Source organism: Acipenser ruthenus, chromosome 19 (assembly GCF_902713425.1).
Source record: "Acipenser ruthenus chromosome 19, fAciRut3.2 maternal haplotype, whole genome shotgun sequence".
In the NCBI taxonomy this organism is placed as follows: domain Eukaryota; kingdom Metazoa; phylum Chordata; class Actinopteri; order Acipenseriformes; family Acipenseridae; genus Acipenser; species Acipenser ruthenus.
In genome coordinates, this window is record NC_081207.1 from 8,981,715 (window position 1) to 9,005,746 (window position 24,032).

General features: G+C 37.0%; 1 protein-coding gene across 3 annotated transcripts in view; it reads left to right on the forward strand.

The window, feature by feature from the left end:
• The window catches only part of LOC117424147 (growth arrest-specific protein 7-like), a 149,719-nt gene that overhangs the window by 54,160 nt on the left and 71,527 nt on the right, over window positions 1–24,032 (forward strand). For all 3 annotated transcript variants that reach the window (XM_034040260.3, XM_034040261.3, XM_034040262.3), the window contains exon 2: window positions 2,926–3,046. In XM_034040260.3, coding sequence (XP_033896151.3) covers window positions 2,926–3,046 — 121 coding nt within the window. The remainder of the gene's footprint in view (window positions 1–2,925; window positions 3,047–24,032) is intronic.

Here is a 24,032-nt window from a genome sequence, read left to right on the forward strand (position 1 = left end):
AGCGTATGCTTGATATTTAAATGCAAATTCCAATTCTAATAGCGCATTTACTGTAGGAATTGTTTTGTGAAAATACTAACACCAAACTAATGCAGATTATAAAATCTGAATCTTACATTTGCAGCAGTACAATTTACAAAAAATAGATGACTTGGAAACAATTTACTGCAGCCCCCAATATACTCAGTATTTTTCGGCATTTTACATCTGACTGCAATTAAAACTGTATAAACCCTTGTGTCATGTTTGACTGTTAAACACAAAAGGATTGTATCTTAACTGGGGAAAAAAGGAAGTCACTGGCCAAGAAAATAAACGTTGTGTGCAGAAGACACATGTCCAAGACTGCCTGCAGTTGCCTAGGCAATGTAATCGAATACAACCTGCAGATAGAGAAAATTAAAAAAACAAAAACATTTTTTTTCTCATTAAATGAGGTCAGATTTTATGAGATTGTATATTTGTAACATAATCACTTTCCAGGTGTGTTTCACAGCTGCGAGAAAACCAAAGCACTCCATAACTTGTCTCTCATCCCTTTAGACATACTTCCAACCTCAGGCCACTGTCAGTCTGTGGCAATGTGGTACACGGGATATAAACAGGTCTGTGTTTCACGTGTGTTTAAAAATGTATAATTGTATTTAAGCATGAGTATTGCACATCACTTCACGTGCATTTAAAGTAATTAATATGCGAGCACGAGGTTGCACATAATTAATTCACGGGCTGAGATTCAAGTGAATAATTAATTAGTAATTGAATCCCAGCACAACAGTATATATAGATGCACATTTCATTCACTCGGGGTTGGGTGTTCGGTGAGTAGTGAACGGGAGAGAGGAGGAGAAGAAATATGAAAGATTAACAATTGCTATCGCGTGCTGGAAGTACCAGCACGATACTTGTTTGTTTATTTTTACTCACTGTGTTTGTGTGTCTGTCCGTCCACCGTTTAAGTGTTAGTCCGTTTTGTTTGTCTATTTATTTTGGCGTAAAGTGCCCTGTCCTGTCTTCTGTTTTGCTTAAACCTTTTATTTTGTTTATTAAAACACTGAGCGCTGCCATTTGCGTTTTCAGTTTCAACCCCAGTACAGTCTCTGTGTATTCCTTTCTGGTCTGAAGTCATCCACTACAGCCTGCTTGTCACACAGTCATTAAAAGGGCCCTCTCTGGCCCGCGGGCCGTATATTGAGTACAGTGGGCCTAGGCTGATGTTGTTATGGCAACTATTTTTGTTGTCTGTCCTGAAAGGTTAGTTTTTAACTGATATTTAATTTTTTTTTTAGACAAGGGAAACATGGCTGGTCTTTAGTATTTGATACATTGTTTAAGTGCAAAATTAGTCTTTCAACACACACACATTTATTTTTTATTAAAAACATAATTCATGTAAACTTGTAAAACATACTCTTCTGGGATTTACTTAAAGTGCTTTTCTTAAACTTGTATTTCTTCAGGTGGAATATTTCTTTCAGTTTTCTTTCTGTGTAATTTGTTCATGGTTATACTTACTTTTGATATGCCTCATTTACAACTCAACCCATAAACAAAATGCCACGCTCACTAAGAAATACAGCCTCACAATATTTCTCCAAGATAAAAGCAACAAAACATAACTATTATAAGTAAGTATTACAGCTTTCATTGGAACGTTCAGCAAAACCAAAGGCGGCAATGGCAGGGTACAGGAGCATTTCAAAGTCAAATTACAATGTTTTATTATTTGTCACATTATAGCAGTATATTTCATCAAGACACCCTTTTTGCTACTTTTGTATTCTAGCCTGCCCGACAAGGGCTAATATGAGGTATATCTTCAAGATTGCTGAACCGTGAAGTAGAGAAGACCATCCCTATTTGCACACTTGGGATTAAGCTAGAAGATATACCTCAGGACTTTTGTAATACATTGACCAAATGAACAACCCCAGATGTATTAAAAAATGGAAATGACCCTTAAATAAAGTGAACTAATGAACTATAATTCGAGGTCGCAGAGACAGTCTCTGCCTAGTTTTCATACTTTAGGTACAGATATATTTCCATATCAATATATGCAGCCACTTTATTTTGCATATATTACAAATATATTGTATTAGAAAAAGATACAGCAATTTAAAAAGCAACTTTGAATAGATATGAAATATCTAATACATTCTTCTTGTATTTGAGATTTGCTTTGTATCATTTTAAAGCCCCACTGTGATCTCAAAGTGTTCTCAGAATCGAATATCCAAGTATTGTTCATCAGAGAGTAATCATTAACCTGTACCCCTCTGTGGCAGCACAGCAGGGTAAAAGCCCCGTCTGTGCATGAGTGTGCACAGAACTTTTGGATCAGTCAATTAAATACATGTTTAAATGATAGGGTGATCATGGGTGTTAGTTAGAATTGTGTTGGTGAAGGAATGGTGCAGTGGACGGTGTGCTCTGTTTGTTGTTTTTGTAAGGTAAATAAATCAATAAATATGGACGTATGAACGCGAAACTACAGCGGTTTATGGTCTCCTTGGCAACGCGCACCCTGTCACACCCTCCAACAGTCCGCTCCTTGTGATTCTAGCAGTTCTATTCAGACCACAGGGTAATTTAAACTTCTGAGTTACAAAAATACACCAGCATGTAATGACTGAAACATGATACAAAGTTAATCTAAACAATAAGAAGAATACATTTAAGATAATATCCGACACATTTTCCTTTAAGTGACAGTATACCTGTCAGAATAACGTAATGTACGGTACAGTATCCAGGCTTACTGGCATTGATCAGCTACCTTAAGTGTGTGCTCACAGTTTCAAAGGATGTTTGTCTTTTCATATTAATAGGATTGCCATCTTTGAACAGTGTACAGTTAGTGTCAGAAATGTGAAGAAGTTCACTTCAGGAAAAAGCTATAAATCCTTTTTTGTTTATTCACAGAAGCCGCTATCAGTTAGCCCCCTGCCTGGAGATGAGCCAGGAAACAGCCCTCTTCCTGAGGGATGGCAATGTTACATGTCACCACAAGGGTGCCGGTACTACGTTAACACATTCACCAAAGGTAAGTCAACTGCAATGTGTTCAATAAAATACACCATAGTATTATGAAGTACAAGCTACATGGGCTGACAGTAGTGTGTACAACTAACATGGGCTGCCAGAATGGCACTAATTCAACATGACACATTTGCAATATGTTTAAACTGTCCTGGAGGGATACGTGACCAATGAGTAATGCATCTAATTCATTCAGGGTAGTTGTGGGTGGCAGTCTGCAGCAAAGTGGGCTCACCAGAATATCTTACATAGTCCTCGCTGTTGAAACTGTTCCTAGTTAAACTTCAGTACTTTGTGAAGCACGTACCAACTGATTTGCCTATAGTTCTCTAGGAAAGCATGTCCTATCTGTCAGAATGGCTCGCTACACTTTTGCGACTGATCCCAATCAAACACCAGTAGTTTTTGCAAACATGGATATGGCTGAAACTCCCAACTGAGCACCTCTCTGTCAAACTATGTATTAAATCCTGTCTAGCCCAACATGAATAGCTGATATGCAAGATACTGTCTATATTAATGACAGCTTGAGCCCATTATACAACGTTATTTTAGTGTTCTCAATATCTATATCAGGGCAGCAGTGTGGAGTAGTGGTTAGGGCTCTGGACTCTTGACTGGAGGGTCAATCCGAGGTGGGGGACACTGCTGTTGTACCCTTGAGCAAGGTACTTTACATAGATTGCTCCAGTAAAAACCCAACTGTATAAATGGGTAATTGTGTGTAAAAAAATGTGTTAAAAAACAAATAATATAATTGTATGTAAAATAATGTGATCTTGTAACAATTGTAAGTCGCCCTGGATAAGGGCATCTGCTAAGAAATAAATTATATATATATATAAAGCACATTTTATTTATTTAGGTTGAATTGTCCAACACACACCCATATACATAATGTTGAAGATGGCCTTAAAAGAGCTGGTTCATTATAAATGACAGGGATTTTTTTTCTGGAATCATTTTTTAAAGATTAATTCTGCCTGTCAGGAAACACACTGAACTGATATGGGGTTAGTTGTCGCTGAAACACTTGGTGGCATTGCTGTTTGTAAATATCTCTTGCTTCCAGCTTTTATCAGTCATATGCTGAGGGCATCTAATCTATATTCCTCATTACTTCTTGTCCAGTGCTATCAGGAATGTCTTCATTCATTTTTGAACTGCAGTGTTTTAACAGGCTATTGTCTTTTCTGAAACCGTGAAGTGCAGTCAGATGGTCATGGTACTGTCAGTGCTCTAGAGTTTCATTGCCCAGTACCACTGTCTCCTCTTCTCAGGCACGCGTTCACACTAGTGCTCTGTCTCAGACAAATATGATTTTGTACTCTATTCTTTTAGCATGCCATTGTGCTGAAACAACTCTCCCGATCTGAACTTCACTGATTGTAACTGCAGGAGAAAGTGTAATCCTTTTGAAAGGAATAAAATGAGCTGAAAAACAAAAAGAGATTTAGTGGAAACTGTTTTAAATCCCAGAATGTGTTAACCTATAATATGTATATTCACTCCTTTAGAATACTATACACCTGACAACTGGAATAACGTAATACAGATTATAAATACTATACTTATACTTACCTGTATTAAAGGACATGGCGCAAACAAAATAAATTCCAATAAATCTCACCTTACATGTATTACCATTACAATTTCCTGTAAGAAAGGCAAACGTGAATTAGATTTACTGAATGGCATAATTTTTCCTGCAAAACCAAATGCTGTCAGGGAGATTACACTTTTGTATACATAGCCCCCTTTTTCATTACCTGTCTTACACATCAAAATATAGTGAAGCCTTTAAAACAGTAAATTGGTGAAGGGTCCGTATACAAATATAGTACAGGTACAATTTACAGTCAACATGGCCTAATCTTGAATGAACCGTAAAGTAACAAGGGATTGCTAAGAAAAATATCACAAGGATAATGCTGTCTTTACTATTACTTTACAATCTTTTATGTATTTATTTCTTTTGGCAGAGGAACATGTCAAATAAAATCATATGGTATAAGATTATAAGGGTTATAGGTAGGCTTGCTACTATTTGATTTTTTTTTTTTTTGCCAAATCGACGATTACTATCGATGTTTATTTTTGGAAGAATTTACCGTTTTTTTCTATCTTTATTTTTCAATTGAAGCAGAGAATGAAATCGACCTTTATGCTTAAAAAACACTTTTTATGCCATTGAGAAACATCTCATTTAGCGAAACCCCTTTATCATATTCAACATGCAACAAAACCATGGTTACCAACATTCTAGTTGAAATAACATTTGGTCACAGCGGAGCTACCTTGTATAGATACAGATCCTACACAAATTTAAAAATGGTCTCAAATAAGCCGTAGAAAACGCAATATAAAAGTGTATTGCACAGACTTTTATAGCATAGATTTACAAGTAAAAATAATATGCAGAGAACAAAACATTAGCTAGCTGAACAGAACTAACTTGCACTTATTATCCGGAGTCTGAGCTCCACCCCTCTCCTGCTTCAGCACAGCTGGACTCAGAGTCACTGAAGACAAGGCAAACGGGCCCGCCTCGTCCTGTTGCGGAGACTCCAGCTGTCGTTCAGGGGATTGTGCACAATATTCATTATGTGTTTTCCTCTTGCGCCCCATTTTCAAATCAAACTAGTAATTGTCACCGTATACCTATAGCAAAAGCCTACCTACACCTTAACCCGCTAATTTCAAAGTAGACGTTTTGAATGACAGGCGCTGTAGCTGGCAAATGAAAGTGCACAGTCGGTGCAGGTTTGATGATTGACAGTTAATTAAATGAATGAGAGCATTCTAGTGCTGCTTCAGTCAATGAGATCTGTCAGAAAAGGATGAAATGACTGATGGTGAAACTACAGTAGCTACTGAGTTGACTGACAGCGACCCCTAGCCATTCAGAGCAGAACGGAGACGGGACAGACAGCACGTACTAAAACTACACAAACTAGAGATGATTTCTAAATTAGAATTTTGGTAAGAAAAAAATAGCGAGTGGTTTTACCAACGTTTATCGTATATATATATATATATATATATATATATATATATATATATATATATATATATACATACATTTATTTCAGTCGGACTCATATTTTTGGGGAATTCGACATTTAACGAGCTTTACTCATTAAAATTGAAAAGTAGCAAGCGTAGTTATAGGTGTATGGCAAACATCTGTGTAAAATGTATATCTTAATGAGTAAAAGTCAACGGACCTAGGCTAAAAGCCGTAATATCACTTCAATATCAGACTAAAGAAGGTGCTATAACGGAAACAATTGCTGTACAAAATACAATTATGTTCTAGGTACAGGAGAGTACTGTATATACAAGCAAATCCCTGGTTATTCAATATAAATTAAATATCAGTGGTCAAACAGAAGAGGTTCCATATCTCCTAACCATCAGCTTTCCAGATCCCCCCTGCCATTTCCTGCAAAGGTCACATCTGAGAATTTCTGTCATCACAGGAAACCTGGGTGACCCCCGAACGACCGTCATATTGACATGAACCAGTATAAAGCTGCCAAAAAATACCCTTAATTGAACGGGTGAGTGACCACAATAATGAATTAACCAAATCCCATTAATTTCAGGATATTTTGTGATTGGGTATGCGGTCAATAAAACGATACTTAAGAATGTATTGTACAATACAGAAAATCACCCTCGGACAACAAATTGATTTAAAGATTAACTGTCATACAGGTATTTTCAAATAACAAAAATACATTTGTATGCATTTTTATGCATATATTCTACATGACAGGGGGATACAGTGGTGCCATCATACAAATGTATGTGACACTTTTTTACAAATATCTGGAGAATCGCTAGTCTTATCCAATTGTGATAAAAAAATCTGAGAACATTCTTTTGCACAAGCTATTATATATATATATATATATATATATATATATATATATATATATATATATATATATATATATATATATATAGCAATCCTAGATGGCTCAAAAAAACACTGCACCATTGAACTTCAATGTGAAATGAACATGGGGGGAAAAAATGAAGCAAATATGTTTTGAACAAAACAGAATATGGAACACGGAAAATAACTATTTACAATTTTCATGCTCAGGCCATGTGCCATTACTTTCTGTGCCACTCTGTAAAAGAAGTTCCTGTCTGGCACAAACACAATGGATAAAACTCTCTCTCGCTCTCACGCTGTCTGTCTCCAAGTCTGCAGCTTCTCTAGCGTCCTATCGCTCACTGAACAACGTATGTGGTTATTGCTGGTATTGCTGAGATTCTAAGCTTTCCAACTATCCCACCCCTTTCAGTCTAGCTGCTAAAATGACGGCGCAATTGACACAAAACGAAACCTAAGCTATGAACTCTGTCACATAATGAGAGGCTTACCTTCATGCGATCGTAGTTCCAGCTAGGAGTACCGCTTACAAACGCAGCACACAGGAATATCCCATAGAAAGTGTCCTGAGGGCATCAGATGATTCTTAATGGTTAGGTTTAGGGTTAGGTATTGGGTTTGAGGTTAGGTTTTAGGGCAGGGGTTGCTTAAGGTTAGGGTTGGGCTTGTGTTAGGGACAGGGTGGCTTGATTTAGTAGAGTTGCCGAGCTCTGGAAGTGAAAGGTGGGAGTAAATGGCAAATTCCCAAGAATCATCTGATTCATCTGATCACAAGACACTTTCTAGGGGATATTCCTTTATGCTGCCTTACAAACACTGAATACGTCATTGGATAGCCCCGTCTGTACTTTTACACCAGGTAGGTGGCTTTTACTGTGCCTGAGTAATATGTGCGTAACCTTCGAGTTTAAAGAGTTAAAAATAGGGGCTGGAAAATACTTTTAGGTACTTGGTCAACAAGTTTCCTGCTTTTCTGTTGATTCTCAGAAATGTGTCCTTTGTGCTGTGTGCACAATTGTGAAGCATTCAGAATCGGGACTGGCTTTTAGATGAGCCTTGAACAGAAAACTATCTGTAATAGAAAATGCTGCTGATTAGCAGACCATTTATCAGGTGGAGAGCGGTTCACTTTGCCTTCTCAAGACTACACTAGAGTATTTCACAACGCATTAGTGCAGGACAGCTGTGCCAGCTAAACACTACATACATATTCCAGCATATTAGTAAAATGCACATAAATGCAACATTAATAACATGAAAAAGTATCCACAGACAGACTCCATACAAACCCAGATCACAATGCACTCAATAACTTGTGCTGAAGAGATTCTGTAGATATATGTACAAATGTAAGTATGACATACAGATAGACAGTCACAGCCCAGACAGCCTCCATGTGCTCCTAGATCACAGTGCAATCAATATCTAAGAAAACCCATGGCAAGTTTCCTCAGCAGATGCAAAAGTGTGAACAAATACAGACCCTTACATGTTTATTTTGTGATTTCTGTTAATTTTGGGGTTAATTCTTAAAAAAAAACGGGTAGAAAGAAACATGTGTGAGTTACTTTGTTTAGACAGTTCTAAATTACATGCAATTACTGCTATAATTTAGAGTGATTCACATAGATTATGTATGGCAACCTGATTACATTATACTGTGAAACATGCCTTATGTGGGTCTGGTTTAAATTAGTCTAAATCCTCAACCTCTGATTTCTCAGTTGAGCTCTAAAAGGAATTTCAAGAAGCCTCAGGCTATGTTCTGAATTGAAAGTAGTTGACCCCAAGGGAGCCTATTTATAAGACACTACAAATATGCACTCTCCAAGTACACTATTCCACAATATGCTGTGATACAATTATTACATTTCCTGCTGAAACATACTTCCCCTTAAATACTGTCACCCAATAATTTCAGATATCCAGTCAACCTTAGAGCTGCCGGAATGTAATGTTACTGTTTAATTAAATACTTAATTGACTTTTAATAACTGATCTGTCAATGAAAAAATGTATATTTTTAACAAAGTTACAAATGAACAACAGTAGTGTTTTAAGAAATACATCAACAAGAAATATCAAACAGAACTAATGTGTTTTTTACATCCACTATGGGTAGAGTGTTCCAGGAGGACAGGTTAATAGTTACACTCTCGTGTTCCAGGTGTTCTTAAAGGTTATTCCAAAAGCTATATAGGGATGTTTAGTGCTATAAATTAGTAGGATACGATGACTGAAATAGAAAATGATACGTAGTGAATCTAAACAAGAATAATGCATTAGTTACACTGTACATTAAACAGTCACATATTGTGCTTCAGTAAATAAGGAATAAAGCTGTTAAAAAGCATATCTATGGTTGCTGGAAATGATTATGTTGTATGTGTGGTGCCTTATTGAGAAGATATACTTAAATGTGACAAATCCTGAACAGTGATAATATAAAACGTTATGTAATGTTATGTACGCTGATGTACCTATCCAGTAATTTCTTACAGTGGTACCAAGTTGCTGTAAAACTGTGGTAAAGTAATATTACTGACAGTTTACAAACAAAATTCAGATACAAAGTACACCCCACAAACACACATACACGCAAACACACACACAAACACGCACGTACAAATACGCATAAACACACACTGTGATTATCTATCTATGTTTAAATAGGCACAGTACTAAAGATGATTAAAGACAAAGGTTATTTATTTTAGAAGACTATCTAAATTCCCTTTAAGAAGTTCAAGTCAAATGGAAATGTATGTTTTATGTACAGTGCAAATCTCTTCTTCCTCCTCCTTCTCTTCTGTTGATGTCACACTTTCCATGTCTTCCCAAAACACGGCCATATTTTCTTTGTATATTGGGCAAGAGCAACAGTGGAGGGAGGGAGGTGGCTTATCGATCTGACTGCCTCTTGTGGAGATACGTTCTGGCAAAACTGAGCTACAACAGTATTACATTGAAAGTCTTAAACAATCTACGTTAGTAACTTATTAGTAACTTATGCTAATCTCCTAAAGAAGCGGTATGTCGGTTTGTGCTAATCTGTATTAATAAAATCAATAAGAAATATCCAAAACCATTTGTGTATGTAATTGTAAACCAACATTGCTCTTTTCAATTTGAAGTAGTTTCCATGTTTTTCCATTTCATACACCTATAACTTGATATTTATGTCCTAGACTTTTACTTTCAAGCTAAATTGTTCAAGTAAATGCCAATACATTATTTATTGTTATTTGTATTTTATTTTAATCAAGCAATAGTTAACAGAATTAAATATATATTTAAAATTAATGAAAAATAATACAACTTAATGTAGAAATCGCATTTATGTTTACAGAAAATGCAACACAAACGAACTTCTGAAAACTGTAAAATCAACACTGTTTGAAATTGCAGTTCTTTCTCACAAGCACATTTTTTGTATAAAATGCAAAAGAAAAAATGGAATACATGAAAAAATAGAAAACAAAATACAGCTAATAACTTACCTTTTCTGTATTCAAATTTACTACCAATTTAATACTGCTTTGTATCTTACATCTTTGTGTGTGCTGATGTGCCAGGGAGGCAAAATAGGCTGATCCCTGGAGCCAGCATTACACTTCAGCCATCAACACCAGGCAGAAGGATATCATCAGATGGAAGGAAATGCAGATGGATCACATTAGGTTACAGTAAAAGAAGCTATGTCTTAGTTGATGCTTATCTTGGCGAAAGCTGAGTCCAATATTAGCATGAAGTTTTAACACCTACTCTCATGTAATGGAAATCATAATTTAGAAATTGCTTCACATTTTTCTCTTCTGTCTCACTTGGTATTATCTATATAATGTGACATTGTCTGTTTCATTGGTGTCTGGTTCTGTCTTTCTTTCACCAGTTTTTTCTGTGTGTAATAAATTATTGCAAAACCAAACAGAGTTTGCTTAAATATATGGACATTGCTTACTTTGAAATCTACTGTGTGCTAAGACAAGTTTGTGCTTTTAAAATTTGAATATAAATAAATTATTTTTGTAATTCCTTTTCATAAACACATAAGTAAATTTTACTTGCTCTTTAAATCGACGCCTAAAATCATAAAAAAATGAACAAAGTTAATTTGAATTTTGGATCCATAAGGCACATATTTAGGCCTAGGATATGCAGTTTTAGACCCCTGCAAAACCCTGAAATTCGTTTTCAGTGGGGGGTGTTGCCTCCTGCACCCGTGCTGGAGGAGAACCCCCATACCCCCCCTGCCTTCTACTTAGGATTTCTAGCCTCCTGCTTTAAATGAAAATGAAAAGACTGATATGCTCTCTCAAAGTCTCTGCTACTGTCTTTCTACATGGTTGACAATGGACATGGGGGTATGTATGTAGTTGTTTCTGAGACCAGATCTGCTCCTGAAGTGAAGCCTGGCTCTTTTGGTACAGCAGCCAGTGTTTTAGTCTCTGAATCTGGGGACCAGAGTTTGATCCTCAGTAACTAACTCTATCTAATGCTTAGATCAACATACTTTCCTGCTAGATTTCTTACAGTGGCATATTCTGGCATGCTGACTACATAAGCTTAAAATGGATCTTAAGATAAAGGCTGTTGCAAGTTATGTTACTGAAAAAATTATAAATAGCTTGGTCAAAAGGCAACTTAAAATATGTAGTTAAATGTTGTGCAAACAAACAAAAACAAAAACAGCTCTGAAGTAATGCAAATAATAATAGATAAGAAGGTTACATGTTCTTGTACTGTGTCTGTTAGTTGTCAAAACAGGGCAAGTTGGAAAAAAACATGAAATGCACACATTATTTTTGTATTAACAAAATCCCTAATCCCTACATATGCCGTTCTTCAAGTTGCAACAGTCATTTTATATATATCCAATAAGTTGAATTCATTCAGTCATATTTGTTTAATGTTTAACAGTATTTGTTAATTCTTGTATTGCTTTGTGTTAGATGTAGATATTACAACAACTGTTCATGGAGGTCGGTTGTGGTGTAATCAAAGGCACTTCTGAAAATGAGATTTTTAATGTCAATGGGGTTTCTCATGGTAAAATGTATTTAATTGATCACCTGTAATATAATGCATTTGAGGTGGTGTTGAATGCTGTTTGAATAAGTGCAATACAATAAAAGATACATTTCTCATTACACGCTCACTGAAATGTTCATGGTGGTTGGATAATACGTTTAACTATTTTTTTTTTATCAGGCATTCATCTGTATGCACTAGTGAATCCGCCTTCACCGTCACTAAACTTACTGTACACCACCTCATATCACTGAAAAGACTTAATATTTACATGTAGGTGAATTTAACCTTGGTCTTGACATCCAAACTAAAATGGCTGTGAATATTGTGGTCATGTGATGTTTTTTGCATACATATTGTGGCAGGGCGTATCGCTGCAGGAAAGAAATGTGTTGGGTGTTGGCAGGGGTAGGGTTAATTTCTGGCCCTGCCAGATACATGTGGGGGTGTGGCTGTGTTTGCACAGCCACAGGTGTAATTATATTGTTTAATTTGATTACCTATTTAATTGTTTTATAGTTTAATTGGTGTCACATGCCTGTAATAACAGACAATTATTTAAACAGAGCAAAAAGTTTGTTCAGGGCAGTCTGAAAAGGAAAGAGGCTGTCAGTGTGGAGAGGCATGTGTGGTTAAGAGAAAAGCTAGTGTGTAAACCTTTTTGTTTGTTTCAATGTGAAAAATGTTTTGTGACTGGTAAACAGCTTCGTTGTCCAGTTTATTAGTTTAAGGAATGTGCAAAGTTTAGTTAGTACTTAATGTGGGAGGTTTTTGTTTTGATTATTTTTCTTTTATTTCTGTAAAGTAATAAAATGGCATGAAAGTGCTTTAAACACTTTTCTGTGTCTGGGTCTGTTTAAAAGGGGCAAACGGACCTTTAATTAAGTAAAGTCTTTCACAATATGTATTCCGAAGTGAGATTGACATTAACGCTATTTACTAATAATCCTTTTGGAAGCCTGTGAAGGGTACACCCTGCCATAGGCGCCGACTACGGGGGGGCTCGGGGTCCCCAACCCCCGCCTGATTTTTAAAAAGGGGGCTCAGCCCCCCCTGGGATTTTGAGAGGATGTTGATGAAGTTGTTGAATTTGGGACACTAGGACCACACGGAATGCAGGTTGTAGCTCACTTTTTGCAATCACTAATTAAGAAGCTATAAAAATGGAAACGCTAGCCCGTTCATCCGAACAGCTGGGGAACATAGCAATGGTTTGTATTAATTAGTGTTCAGATGTTTACAAAAACAGCATTACACGTACATGTAGGCCTATTGGACTTTAAAGGTTTATTTAAAAATGAGGTTTATTTAAAACATTTTCTGATAGCCCCTATAATGTCACTCTGCAAAGGACATCTGACAGCGGTACTGAAGCGTTATTTACAAGTATAATAAATGTAAAACTGAGTCAAACAAGTGAAGCACTGCTGTTTTATTTGTATGTACATTCATTGCTTTCACATTTTTTTAAAAAGTTAAAAAGAGGAAAAACTATAAACTGAATTCACTACTGAAAACACGTTTCAATACTATTCTCAAAACAGCAGGCTGTATTCCAGAGTGCTGTTGGCCCTACAGTTTTGCGCTTACATTTGTGTGGATATTTCCCCCAAAACAACAACGAAGGACAGTTTATGACTTTTGAAATTAAATCAGCGATAATACAGAATCACGTCTTTCTGAACAGCTTCTGTACAAGTTTAAATCCCAAATGAAGGTAACTGGGGTTCCACCTGTAATTTGTAACTTGCATTTCTTCTCAATAAATTAATTTAATATTTTAACTGTCTTATCTCTTCATACAACGTAAAATGTTTTTAGTGAATTAAAAAAAGAAAATGTTCAAAATTGAAGATTATATAACATGCCTAGGCAATGATCTGCATACAGCTCCCAACAATTAGGCACAAAACCCTGGACCAGGCACATGCAGATAAGAACTTGAACTTGAAGCATATGTGGAAGCGACTAAGTGTAAACCACGGTCAGCACATACTAGCATTGAAACAAAAATCATATCCCTCTTCCCACAGTATATAATGAGTAAAAGTTAAATACATTAATATTTTCTTATGTTTTTTTCTTTTTACATTTGCTTTTGTAATTTCTAAATATCGTGTATAGGCTATAAAACCAGTGGTCTGATCAGTTACTTTTCTTAACTTTAATATATGATAAGACTAGTGTTTCAAACATATGTTAACTAAAAATAAAAAGTCTTCATGAATTTATATAACAAACATGGACATACTACAATCCGCACAGTTACTGTCTTTTCCAATGAGCACGTACAGAGGTTGACTGAGTCTAACCGCACTCCACGTGAGTTTGCTGTCTCAACTTCCAGAGGCAACGGCGATATTCTTTGATACATTTTCACATGTGTGTGGTCAAATTCAAACATAGTTTGCTGGAAAATATTACATTTTTTTTTTTTTTTTAAGTTTTCAAAAAGTGTGGGAACTCCGTTCCATCTACCAATAAAAGTGCAGGAACTCTCTTCTGTTGCGTTGCGCCAGGTCTCCAGCACTGCTGTTTGCAGACATTCATGTTCGCTAAATTGTCGGGTGAGCTGTGCGAGAGACTTCTCCAACTTGTGTGCATATTAACAGCTTACCAGGTATGTTTTTGTTTTCATTTCAAAGACTCGCCCATATTGTTTTCTACTGGTTTAAATAATTATTGTTTATAGGTATTGTGGCAAGCTGTGGGGAACTATGGTTTATGAACACGCCAGTCTGGCCGAGGACGTGAGCGCTGATTACTGTTACCTATTGCTGTTGTTTACTGTAAGTTTTATTGGAGGGAAACTGAGCTGCAAAAAAAAAATCTTAATAGTTGGAAAAAAAAAAAAACTATTTGCCCTATTGGTGCTTTAAGTGTTTACTTCAACTGACATCAATCGCTACTCTTCTAAAAAGAAACTACCAGTGCCCAGTATTTTTGCTGTCTGTACTGAAGAAGTTTCAGTGTGTTCATAGCTATTTATATTTATTATCAATGTAGAGTTCAAGATGTAAGTCCGCTGCATTAGACGTCTGTCTGATTTATTTTTATTTTTTAGTAGATAAATCAACTGCAGAATTAATATATATATATATATATATATATATATATATATATATATATATATATATATATATATATATATATATATTAAACAGCAGCAGCACAATGTTAGTATTTTACAGTAAAACTACTTTGTACACTTTTTTTTATTTCTTTTTTTACAAGTACAATATAATAATAAAACAGCAGCGTGGCATTGGGGGGGGCGGGGGCGGCATGACGACTAACTCAGCCCCCCCCCAGGAATTTGAAAACTCAGCACCTGTGCACCCTGCCCTTGTGTTTCTTTATATTATTTGTGTATTTATTATTATTACTATTGAAATGTATTTGTGTTTATTGTTGTAGTTTGGCACGGACAATGTTTGCTTCTCGTCTCTGCCAAACTACATCCCATGAGAATGCGAGGTTGGCAGCTAATAATTAATTGACAAACTGACTGTCGACTACGCGTATTAGAAATCCCATGCAGAATGTGGTTAGGGGATAAACAAGGTAGTTGATAGTCAGTTAATCCCTCGACCGCTATAAAAACCAGCAGCTTTTGCTGACTGGGGTTGAGGAGTCCGAGAGAGAAAGATATAAAAAGAAGGTACAACAATTGCTACTTGTGCTGGGAATACACCGGCACGATACTTGTTTTGTTTTATGTATCTGGTTGTTTTTTGCCTCTGTTAAAAATACTAAATATAATTCACTGGACATGATCGAGGGCTGCGTAGAGGAAGAGACCTCAGGAATTGATAATAGAAGATATGTGCTTATAACTTAGAGAAGAGTAAGGAGATTCCCCTTGGCTCGCGGAGAGCCACCCTCGCGGAGGTATGAGCGAACTGTTCGGTCTTCAAGGCTGGGAAACAACCAATACTTCCCCCAAGGAGGATCTAGAGGAGAGAATGGGAAGATGACAGTGATAGTTACATTTGGCAGAGGGGTCCCCCTTGACTAGCAGAAAGCCTTCCTCGCGGAGGACGAATCCTGCGCCTGCTGGGCTTGTAAGGTTGGGAAGTGAGCTTCACTTTCTCCCAAAAAGAGACCCCTGGCACCCCGCAACTGCGCCACCAATGCAATTTTTTTTTTTTTTTTTTTTTTTTAAACTAATCTCACTGCTCAGTGGAGAAGACCCCCCCCCCCCCCCCCCCTCCCCTCCCCTTCTGGAGGAAACCTCTCCACTGCGGAGAGATGGCCCACAGCAAGGCAAAGAGATTCCATGATTCGATCATTGAAAAGAGAGACATAACCTCAGCGGAGGATTGTGATTGGACAAATAGAATGTTGGTAGTAACTAGTATGCAGAAGGTTGAGTAGGCTAGCCAGTTACGTAAGAACGAGGGCGGCGACCATGTATTCGTGAGCCTATGAGAGGAGAGTGCTTTGCTGACTTTTGATTCATATTATCAAATAAATCGGAGGGAGAAGTTGAACAACCACATATGTATTTGATTTGCAGAGTTAAACATAAATGTTCCATTAACAATTACTTTACCTGCTTTGACTGTCTCGCAGGATGCTATGATCTGGGACAAGACCCCCGCCCTCCTCCTACAAAGCACATTTATTTTGTCCTTAATGTTTCATTGAAGTTAACGTTCTCGCTGATTCAGCACCAAAATGCCTTTCATAATTCCCCACAACTTCTTCTGCTAATACATTTAGCTCCTGGTCTGTAAACGTTAGATTCCTCACTCTGTCCTCCTTGGTCGCTGTCATTGTGACAAACTCAGAACCGTACTTACCTTTTTCTTTCGAGCACCCTTATATAATACAGTACGTGTAAACCTCATGCATAATTCCACGTGTAATTGAATTCTGGGTGCTGAATTCCGCGCGCTGTGACAAATTACAAATTAATAATTTAGCGCGCTTTGTTTGTGCATATAATTAGCTTAGGGAATAGAGCTACCGCTGGTTCATTTTTGCGCGCGTGTGGCTCCCCCCCACCAAGCTGTAATAATTTAATCGTCATTTACTGCCATTTAGTGAATGAGGCCCTTAGTCTGATCTAGCCTACATTACTTATATCTTTTGGATGAAACTAGAACTTTAGAGCCGTTCCTGACTTTCGGTGAAAGCACCTTAACACAGACTGCCTGTTAGCTGGAAACTTGGTCGTGAAAGCAAGTCACAAAACATTGCTATTTAGATTCAGCTTAAGGATTAGTAAATGCATTAGCTGACCCACCTTTTCATTATTTAGTTCTACACCTAATTGAGTATGTTGTACTACAGTAGTTACACTAAAAGCTGAACAGCCATGCTGCTCATTATTACACTGTCCTCACATCCTCCACAGCATGGCACATGGTTGTCAGTTGAAATAGTATAATAGTACATCAGGAACAGGGTATGCTGCTTGAGCAGATCACTCAAACATTCTTCTCTTCCCCTCACAATTGAGCTTGGGACATGTTCAGATCAAGAACATCATTTAAAGATTCTGAATGGATAAAAACATATTCAATAGTTGATATGCTGTTACTGTTGAAACAAGAAAGAAAACTGATGGCGGTTGGACCCCAACGAAATTATTAACACAGTCGGTGTCATTTAAGAGTGCAGATAACAGTCTGTTGCTTTTGTGACTGTAAAACAGCATGGAATTGACTGGCTTTTTTTTTTTTTTTTTTTTTTTTACAAGTAAAACCACTAAAAATGATCTGTTCAACTAGCATAACCAGTTAAAACCAGCACCACCAGCTGTGACCAGAGAGGTGTGGACTCATCATTAAAATAAAATAGGCAGAGGAAACACAATATGAAAAGTCATCAAATTTAAATCACTTTGTTTAACAGTTATTTATTTCCCAGCCTGCCTTTTTTTCCCCCATTGAATTTTTCTGCTTGAATTCCTTGCAACCAGTAGTGTGTTGAATTCAAAGTGGCCCCACTGGTAGCCAAGCGTGAACGGATGAGGAAAACTCCTTCTGTGTCTGGAACTGAAAGAGGGGTTAAGTATAGATGCACTTCTCTTTTTTGTATAGAAACATTACTCCATCAACTCTTTTGTTATGGATTAAGAGGCACTGACTCAACTGAGAATTCTAGTTGTTAACACTTGGATGTAGTAATTTTAATGTTAATCCATAACTAGACAAGATGTATGCAACCAGCGATTGTGTAAAGGGGAAAAGACATTCTACTTCCTTAGAAACAATCACCATGGTGATCAAAGTTGGCTGGAGCTTAGAATGTCATTCAGATGAGCTTTAATACAGTACATAATATATGTAACAAAAAAATAAATAAATAAATAATATATATATTTTTTCTAGTCTAAGGTTTTGTTAATATATCTTTTTAGTACTTCTACACAATTTGTTTACAGATTTTCTAGTTCTAAGTGTTTGCTCAATTATTTCTAAGTTCTCATCTGGTGCATAGACTCAGCATCACAATGTCATAAAATCAAGAAAAAATTCCACACTCAATTTTCTGGATTCAATCATCCACAAAGTTCCGCTCCACCTCTGCCTTTTGTAAAAAAAAAAAAAAAAAAAAAAAAAGAAAATTGAATCCTGGAAATTGACTGCAGATTTTATCTTGATTTGACAAGTTCTGTTTTTCCACATTTGCTAATGGAAGTTACTAAACAAGTCTAAATATTGTATTTGTCCATTGTCTTTTTTTTATATATTTACTGTACCTCTGTCTGAAAAAAATCTCATAAGATATTATTTGAATATGTCATATTGCAAAGATTAGTTGGATGCAAGTTTTTAAAAGACACAAACCCAAATGTGTATGATGTAATTAGAATCGTGTTTCAAATGATGGTGTTTGTCTTTCTTGAGGTTCATGATAGTGGATAGCTAAGTGTAGTGGACTGAACAAAGCTAAATGGAACTGCACTGAGTGCTCAGATCTCCTGCTATTAAAAAAAAAAACTTCACACAGAGTACTTTCCAGTCAGATAGCCTCTGGCAGTTACCATTTGAAGTAATAATAATAACAATAATAAACCTTCCCTCGAGTGAGGGTACCTGTGACAAGAATCTGTTTTTTCTTTTTGTTTGTTTCGTTTTGTTTTTTATAAACACAGCAATTATAGTGTGTGCAACTGCACTCCCAGTCTGCCCACAATGCTCACGTCAACTTTTACAAAATAGTCTTTAAAAAAGTCCTGGCAGTTTTAATAGCTTTTCCATTTAAAATCCTATGGTATTCATTTGTTGCAAGAAATTATATGTAGCTTCACTGCCTTAAAGTCCTTTTAGTGGCCGTAATAGCAAGTACAGTAATTTACATGTTACTCAACTTGTCCGGGACTCTCTTAGGGAGACAAATTAAAAAATGTACTAGAATAGATAACAATGGGCACTCACAAGTAAAGCACAGGAGTATTTTTTTAAATACATTTTTAAAAAACGTTTGAATTCTGAGTGTAGTTTCTATATTAAAACACAGTTCATTTCCTAGCTGTCTGTATCTGCTACTGTATTTTGAAAGAAATACATTATTATCAGCAAACAAAACAGCCAAGTATTTATTTAAATAGAACTCAGCTGGTACGGTGTCATTGCTACATCTATTGCTATTTTTAACAAAAAACAAAGTCCTGTTGAATGTACTGTACTTCTGTCATTATATTGACTATGCTAGACTGTGGCTGTCACGCATTGGCCCTTACCCTGTGAAATATTAAAAGAATGGTTTAAAAACTGATTCAGTTTGTCTGAAAACTGAATCAGCAAGAGAGAAATCTCCAAATACGGTATAGGTAGGTTTAGTTAAATGCAAGTAAACAACATGAGAAGAGTAGTTTGGGCAGTTGCACAATGCCTCCTATTATTCATTTCACTGGATAATCAGTCCTATTCCTAGGGAAGTGAGCGCTTGTCTGAGTGTGGAGCCAACACTGGCAGCACCAAGAGTGCATGAGTCAAGCTCTAGTCCACATCTGGATGAAAGTTTGCGAAAGAAAATGAAACAAACATTACTTGAAGTTTAGACTAGAGTGACAAAATCTGTGATGATTAATAATCAGGCAATCAAACTCGTTTTCTATCTTTTTCCATTATGAGTTTTTAATATTATAATTAGCAAAACACTGATCCTGATACAATTAAAGAGTTCTAACCAATGCTTTGTAATCCAAACCTCTTATTGTGCAGCCCCCAAATTCAGTATTTATTATTTTGTGTGGTGTTAAGAGTGCCTTGTTAAAAAGAAAACATGGAATGAATCACTGCACCCTTTTAGAGCAACCATGAAATGGAGACCACCTGCTGCTTATTTCAATCTTTCCTAAGATTAGTGAAAACTTGCCAAGGATGTTCAAAATATTTGTCACTTTAAACAGCAGACTTACTAAGTAAACTGATACAGGTGTAATTCATAGATGGGTTCATTCCCTGTTTCAAAATTGCAGTACATAAGATGAATACACTACTTGAAAAGTGTGAATATAGAGCAGACCCTGATATTGGTGGGATATAGCCATCTGAAATGTCTTTGTATCAGATTTGTATCAGATTGCTTGTATCAAGATAGTTTGTATGAAAATAATGTCACTTTAAAATTTAGCTATTTTTTTGGGGATCAAATTTTTATTTGGAAATGGGAAGTACAACACAATAAAACAAAACATTCCCCCCATATCCCCCCTCCCACCCCCTACCCTCCACCCTCCTACTCAGACACTGAGAGCTGAGGACTGGTTTATCAGCAATTTAATAGTATCTCTGGCCGCTTCCCAGGCCTGTACAGTCCCCTCCCTGGCCCCCGAGCGATAGAAAGCACCATATAAATAATACCAAGGAATGCAAGGGTCCATTGACGCCAGGGAAGGGAATGCAGAGACTGCCAGCACAGGGCCAACATTTTCTTAACAGCAGTAAGGCCAGCCAGCCAAATCCGCTTTTGCTGTAGAGACAGATCAAGTGATGAATCATTATTTAACAAAAGGATTAAAGGGGAACAAGGAATGATTTTCCAGAGTATAGTGGATAAAGTCAAATAAACCGACCCCAGAATACAGCCACATCCGGACATTCCCAAATCATGTGAAAAAAGGTGCCCATGGATCCCTGGGGACAAAGTGCACACAACAGGGGTATCAGTGAGTTTAATTTGAAATCGTCTCCGAGGGGTTAGATATATTCTGTGAATAAAATTTAAGTGGATCAGCTGGTGATTAGGGTTTTCAGAAGCCCAGCACAAATGACCCCAAACAGTATCCCAGCAAATGTCTACATTTGCAGAAGTTATGTCCCTATTCCATATAAAAGTTTATACAAGGCTCTTAATAGGTGAGTATAATGTGTGGAGACCAACCCTTTTGTTTGTGTTCAACATATCATATAAAGCATGAGATGGTAACTCTGTCCCCCAGGGAACACCATAGGCGTGCATTGCAGAGCTAAGATGTAAATAAAAAAAGAAAGAAGTACCTGGTAAATTATATTGCAATTGCAGGTCTTGGAATGTACGAAGGTAGTTGTTTAAAGTAACATCTGCCAAAGTGTGAACACCTCTATTGCGCCACCGAGGGAAAACAAAAGGGCGGCCACCTGACAAGAGTGCAGTGTTGTGAAAAATAGGTGAATCATAATACCATTTTGTTCGAAGTTCAGTGTGTTTTTCTACCATCGCCATACTGTGATCAAATAAGAGATTATAGGACCAAAACGTAATTTGCATTGTTTAAGAGAAATACCAGAATAAAACAAATCTTGAAGTCTGAAGTAACACTACATTTTCTTCTAGTTGTTGCCATGAAACGGGAGTGTCAGCATCAAACCACGCTGTGATCGGTCACAACACAAATGTCCAAAAATAAAATGTGAAATTTGGTAGGGACAATCCTCCTGAGGATTTCTCACGATGCAATGTATAAAATTTGAGACGTGTCCGCTTTCCTCTCCATACGAACTTAGAGATTGTCGATTGCAATTTATCCCAGTATCCGACAGGAGGAGGGAGTGGAAGCATCAAACTGACAAAATTGATACATGGGAGTACATTCATTTTTATTATGGGTATACGGGCTTGGCTCGAGTTAGGCAGCTGCATCCATTTGTTTAAGTCCGCCTCGACCTGTCTGAAAATCGTACTAAAGTTAGCGAGTACAGTCGAGTGTAAAGATGGGTGAATTTCCACACCAAGATATTTAAAATGCTTAACTACCTGTATGTTTGCAGGCAAAACTATATCAGTCATTGCAGTGTTCAGCAGCAACAGGACAGAGCACTGAAATCATTAAACAGAGCAAGTATGTGAGGGAGCGTTTGGGAGATGTTTTTAATAAATAACAACACATCATCAGCATAAAGCGATATGCAATGCTGCGTATTGTTGATGCTGATAGGAATAAAAGTAGTAGATTGGCGAACTGCTTGTGTTAGCGGCTCAAGTGAAAGAGCCAACAACAACGAGGAGAGAGGGCAGCCCTGACGAGTGCCTCTGGAAATGACAAACTGTGGACAGCATTTGGTACCTGTGCGCACCATCGCCGAGGGATTCACATATAAAAATGTTATGTCCCCAATCCCATGTATTCTAGGACAGACCAGAGATAGTTCCATTCCAGATGGTCAAAAGCTTTTTCAGCATCTAGTGAAAGGACCGCACACGGGTCTTCAATGTCCATAGCTGTATGTATAACATGAAGGAGGAGGTGAACGTTATCTGTCGCCAATCGAGTCTTAATAAATCGTGTTTGATCATGATAGATTAATTTTGTCATGTATGTTTCAAGTTTACGAGAGAGTACCTTGGCATATAATTTAATGTTCGTGTTTATCAATGATAGAGGGTGATAACTAGCACAAAGAGAGCGGTCCTTCTCTTTCTTCAGCAATACAGATATAATAGCAGTATTAAGATCTCTACGAAAAGAACCTCTCTCTATATTTAATTTTGCTCAAATGATGTTTATTGAGATTACAGGCAAACAATGAAGCAGAGTCTCTATAAAGCCCTTTATTGCATCCCATAAAATACAAGGATCATTCACTGAATCACGATTAAAATCGAGAAACTCATCCAGTTTAGATTGGAATGAAATATGAACTGATTCGTACTGTAATAAAGTAGTATTAAAGGCATTGTGTGGCTCAATTCGGTATGTCATTGAGTACTAGCCTACAGTACATAGTGCTGTGATCTGACCAAGTCATTGGTAGAATATCAATATTATGCATTTTGGAAAAGAGAGATTTCGATACAACAATGAAATCGATCCTAGAGAAGGATTTATTGCCTCGATGAAAGAAAAGTGAATTCCTTAACTAAAGTCAGACAGCTCTAATAGTAATTTAGTCAATGAACTAAAGTCTGGATCAAACGTCGTTGGGGCGTAGACTGAAACAAAAGCAATTTTTTTTTACCCGAAATGCAGGTTTTTAAATAAGTTATTCGTCCTTCCCCGTCTCCCCCTGTAACCAAGATAGAGATCTGAAAACTACGGCGCAATAAAATCAGCGAGCCCTTTGTTTTATTATCTGCAGAAGAGGAAGCGACCACATAAAAGTGTCTGGTAGCAAATCTAGGAACGTCTTGTTGTTTAAAGGTGAGACTCCTGCACCATGGCAACATCTATTTTTTCTACGCAAAAGTTCAAGACAGCAAACCCGTTTGTTGGGAGAGTTAAGCCCTTGCATATTCCAAGACAACACCTTTATGTCAGTTATGAGTATCAAAAACAAATTCAGAGGACTTCCGGTGACGTCATCAGCCTCATGGCAGCTAAAAAAAAGTTGCTCTCCCGGTATTTTGATTTAATATCCCAAATTAAAGTGACTATTGTCAAGATAACTAGCTTTTTTGCAAATATGAATATGAGAACCAGAAGCAGGGGTCGAAAAACAACAAAACAGTTAGAGAGGGAGGAATTGGTGGAGGATGATCGCAGTTGTAGTAGCTCACCGCTTTTTTTTACAGCCGAAACACAGGGACACACGATTCTCAGGTCAGCCTGGAGAAAATCTACCCAGAACTATTGGATTTCAGATGAGACATTAACAGACAATTGGTAGATTTTACA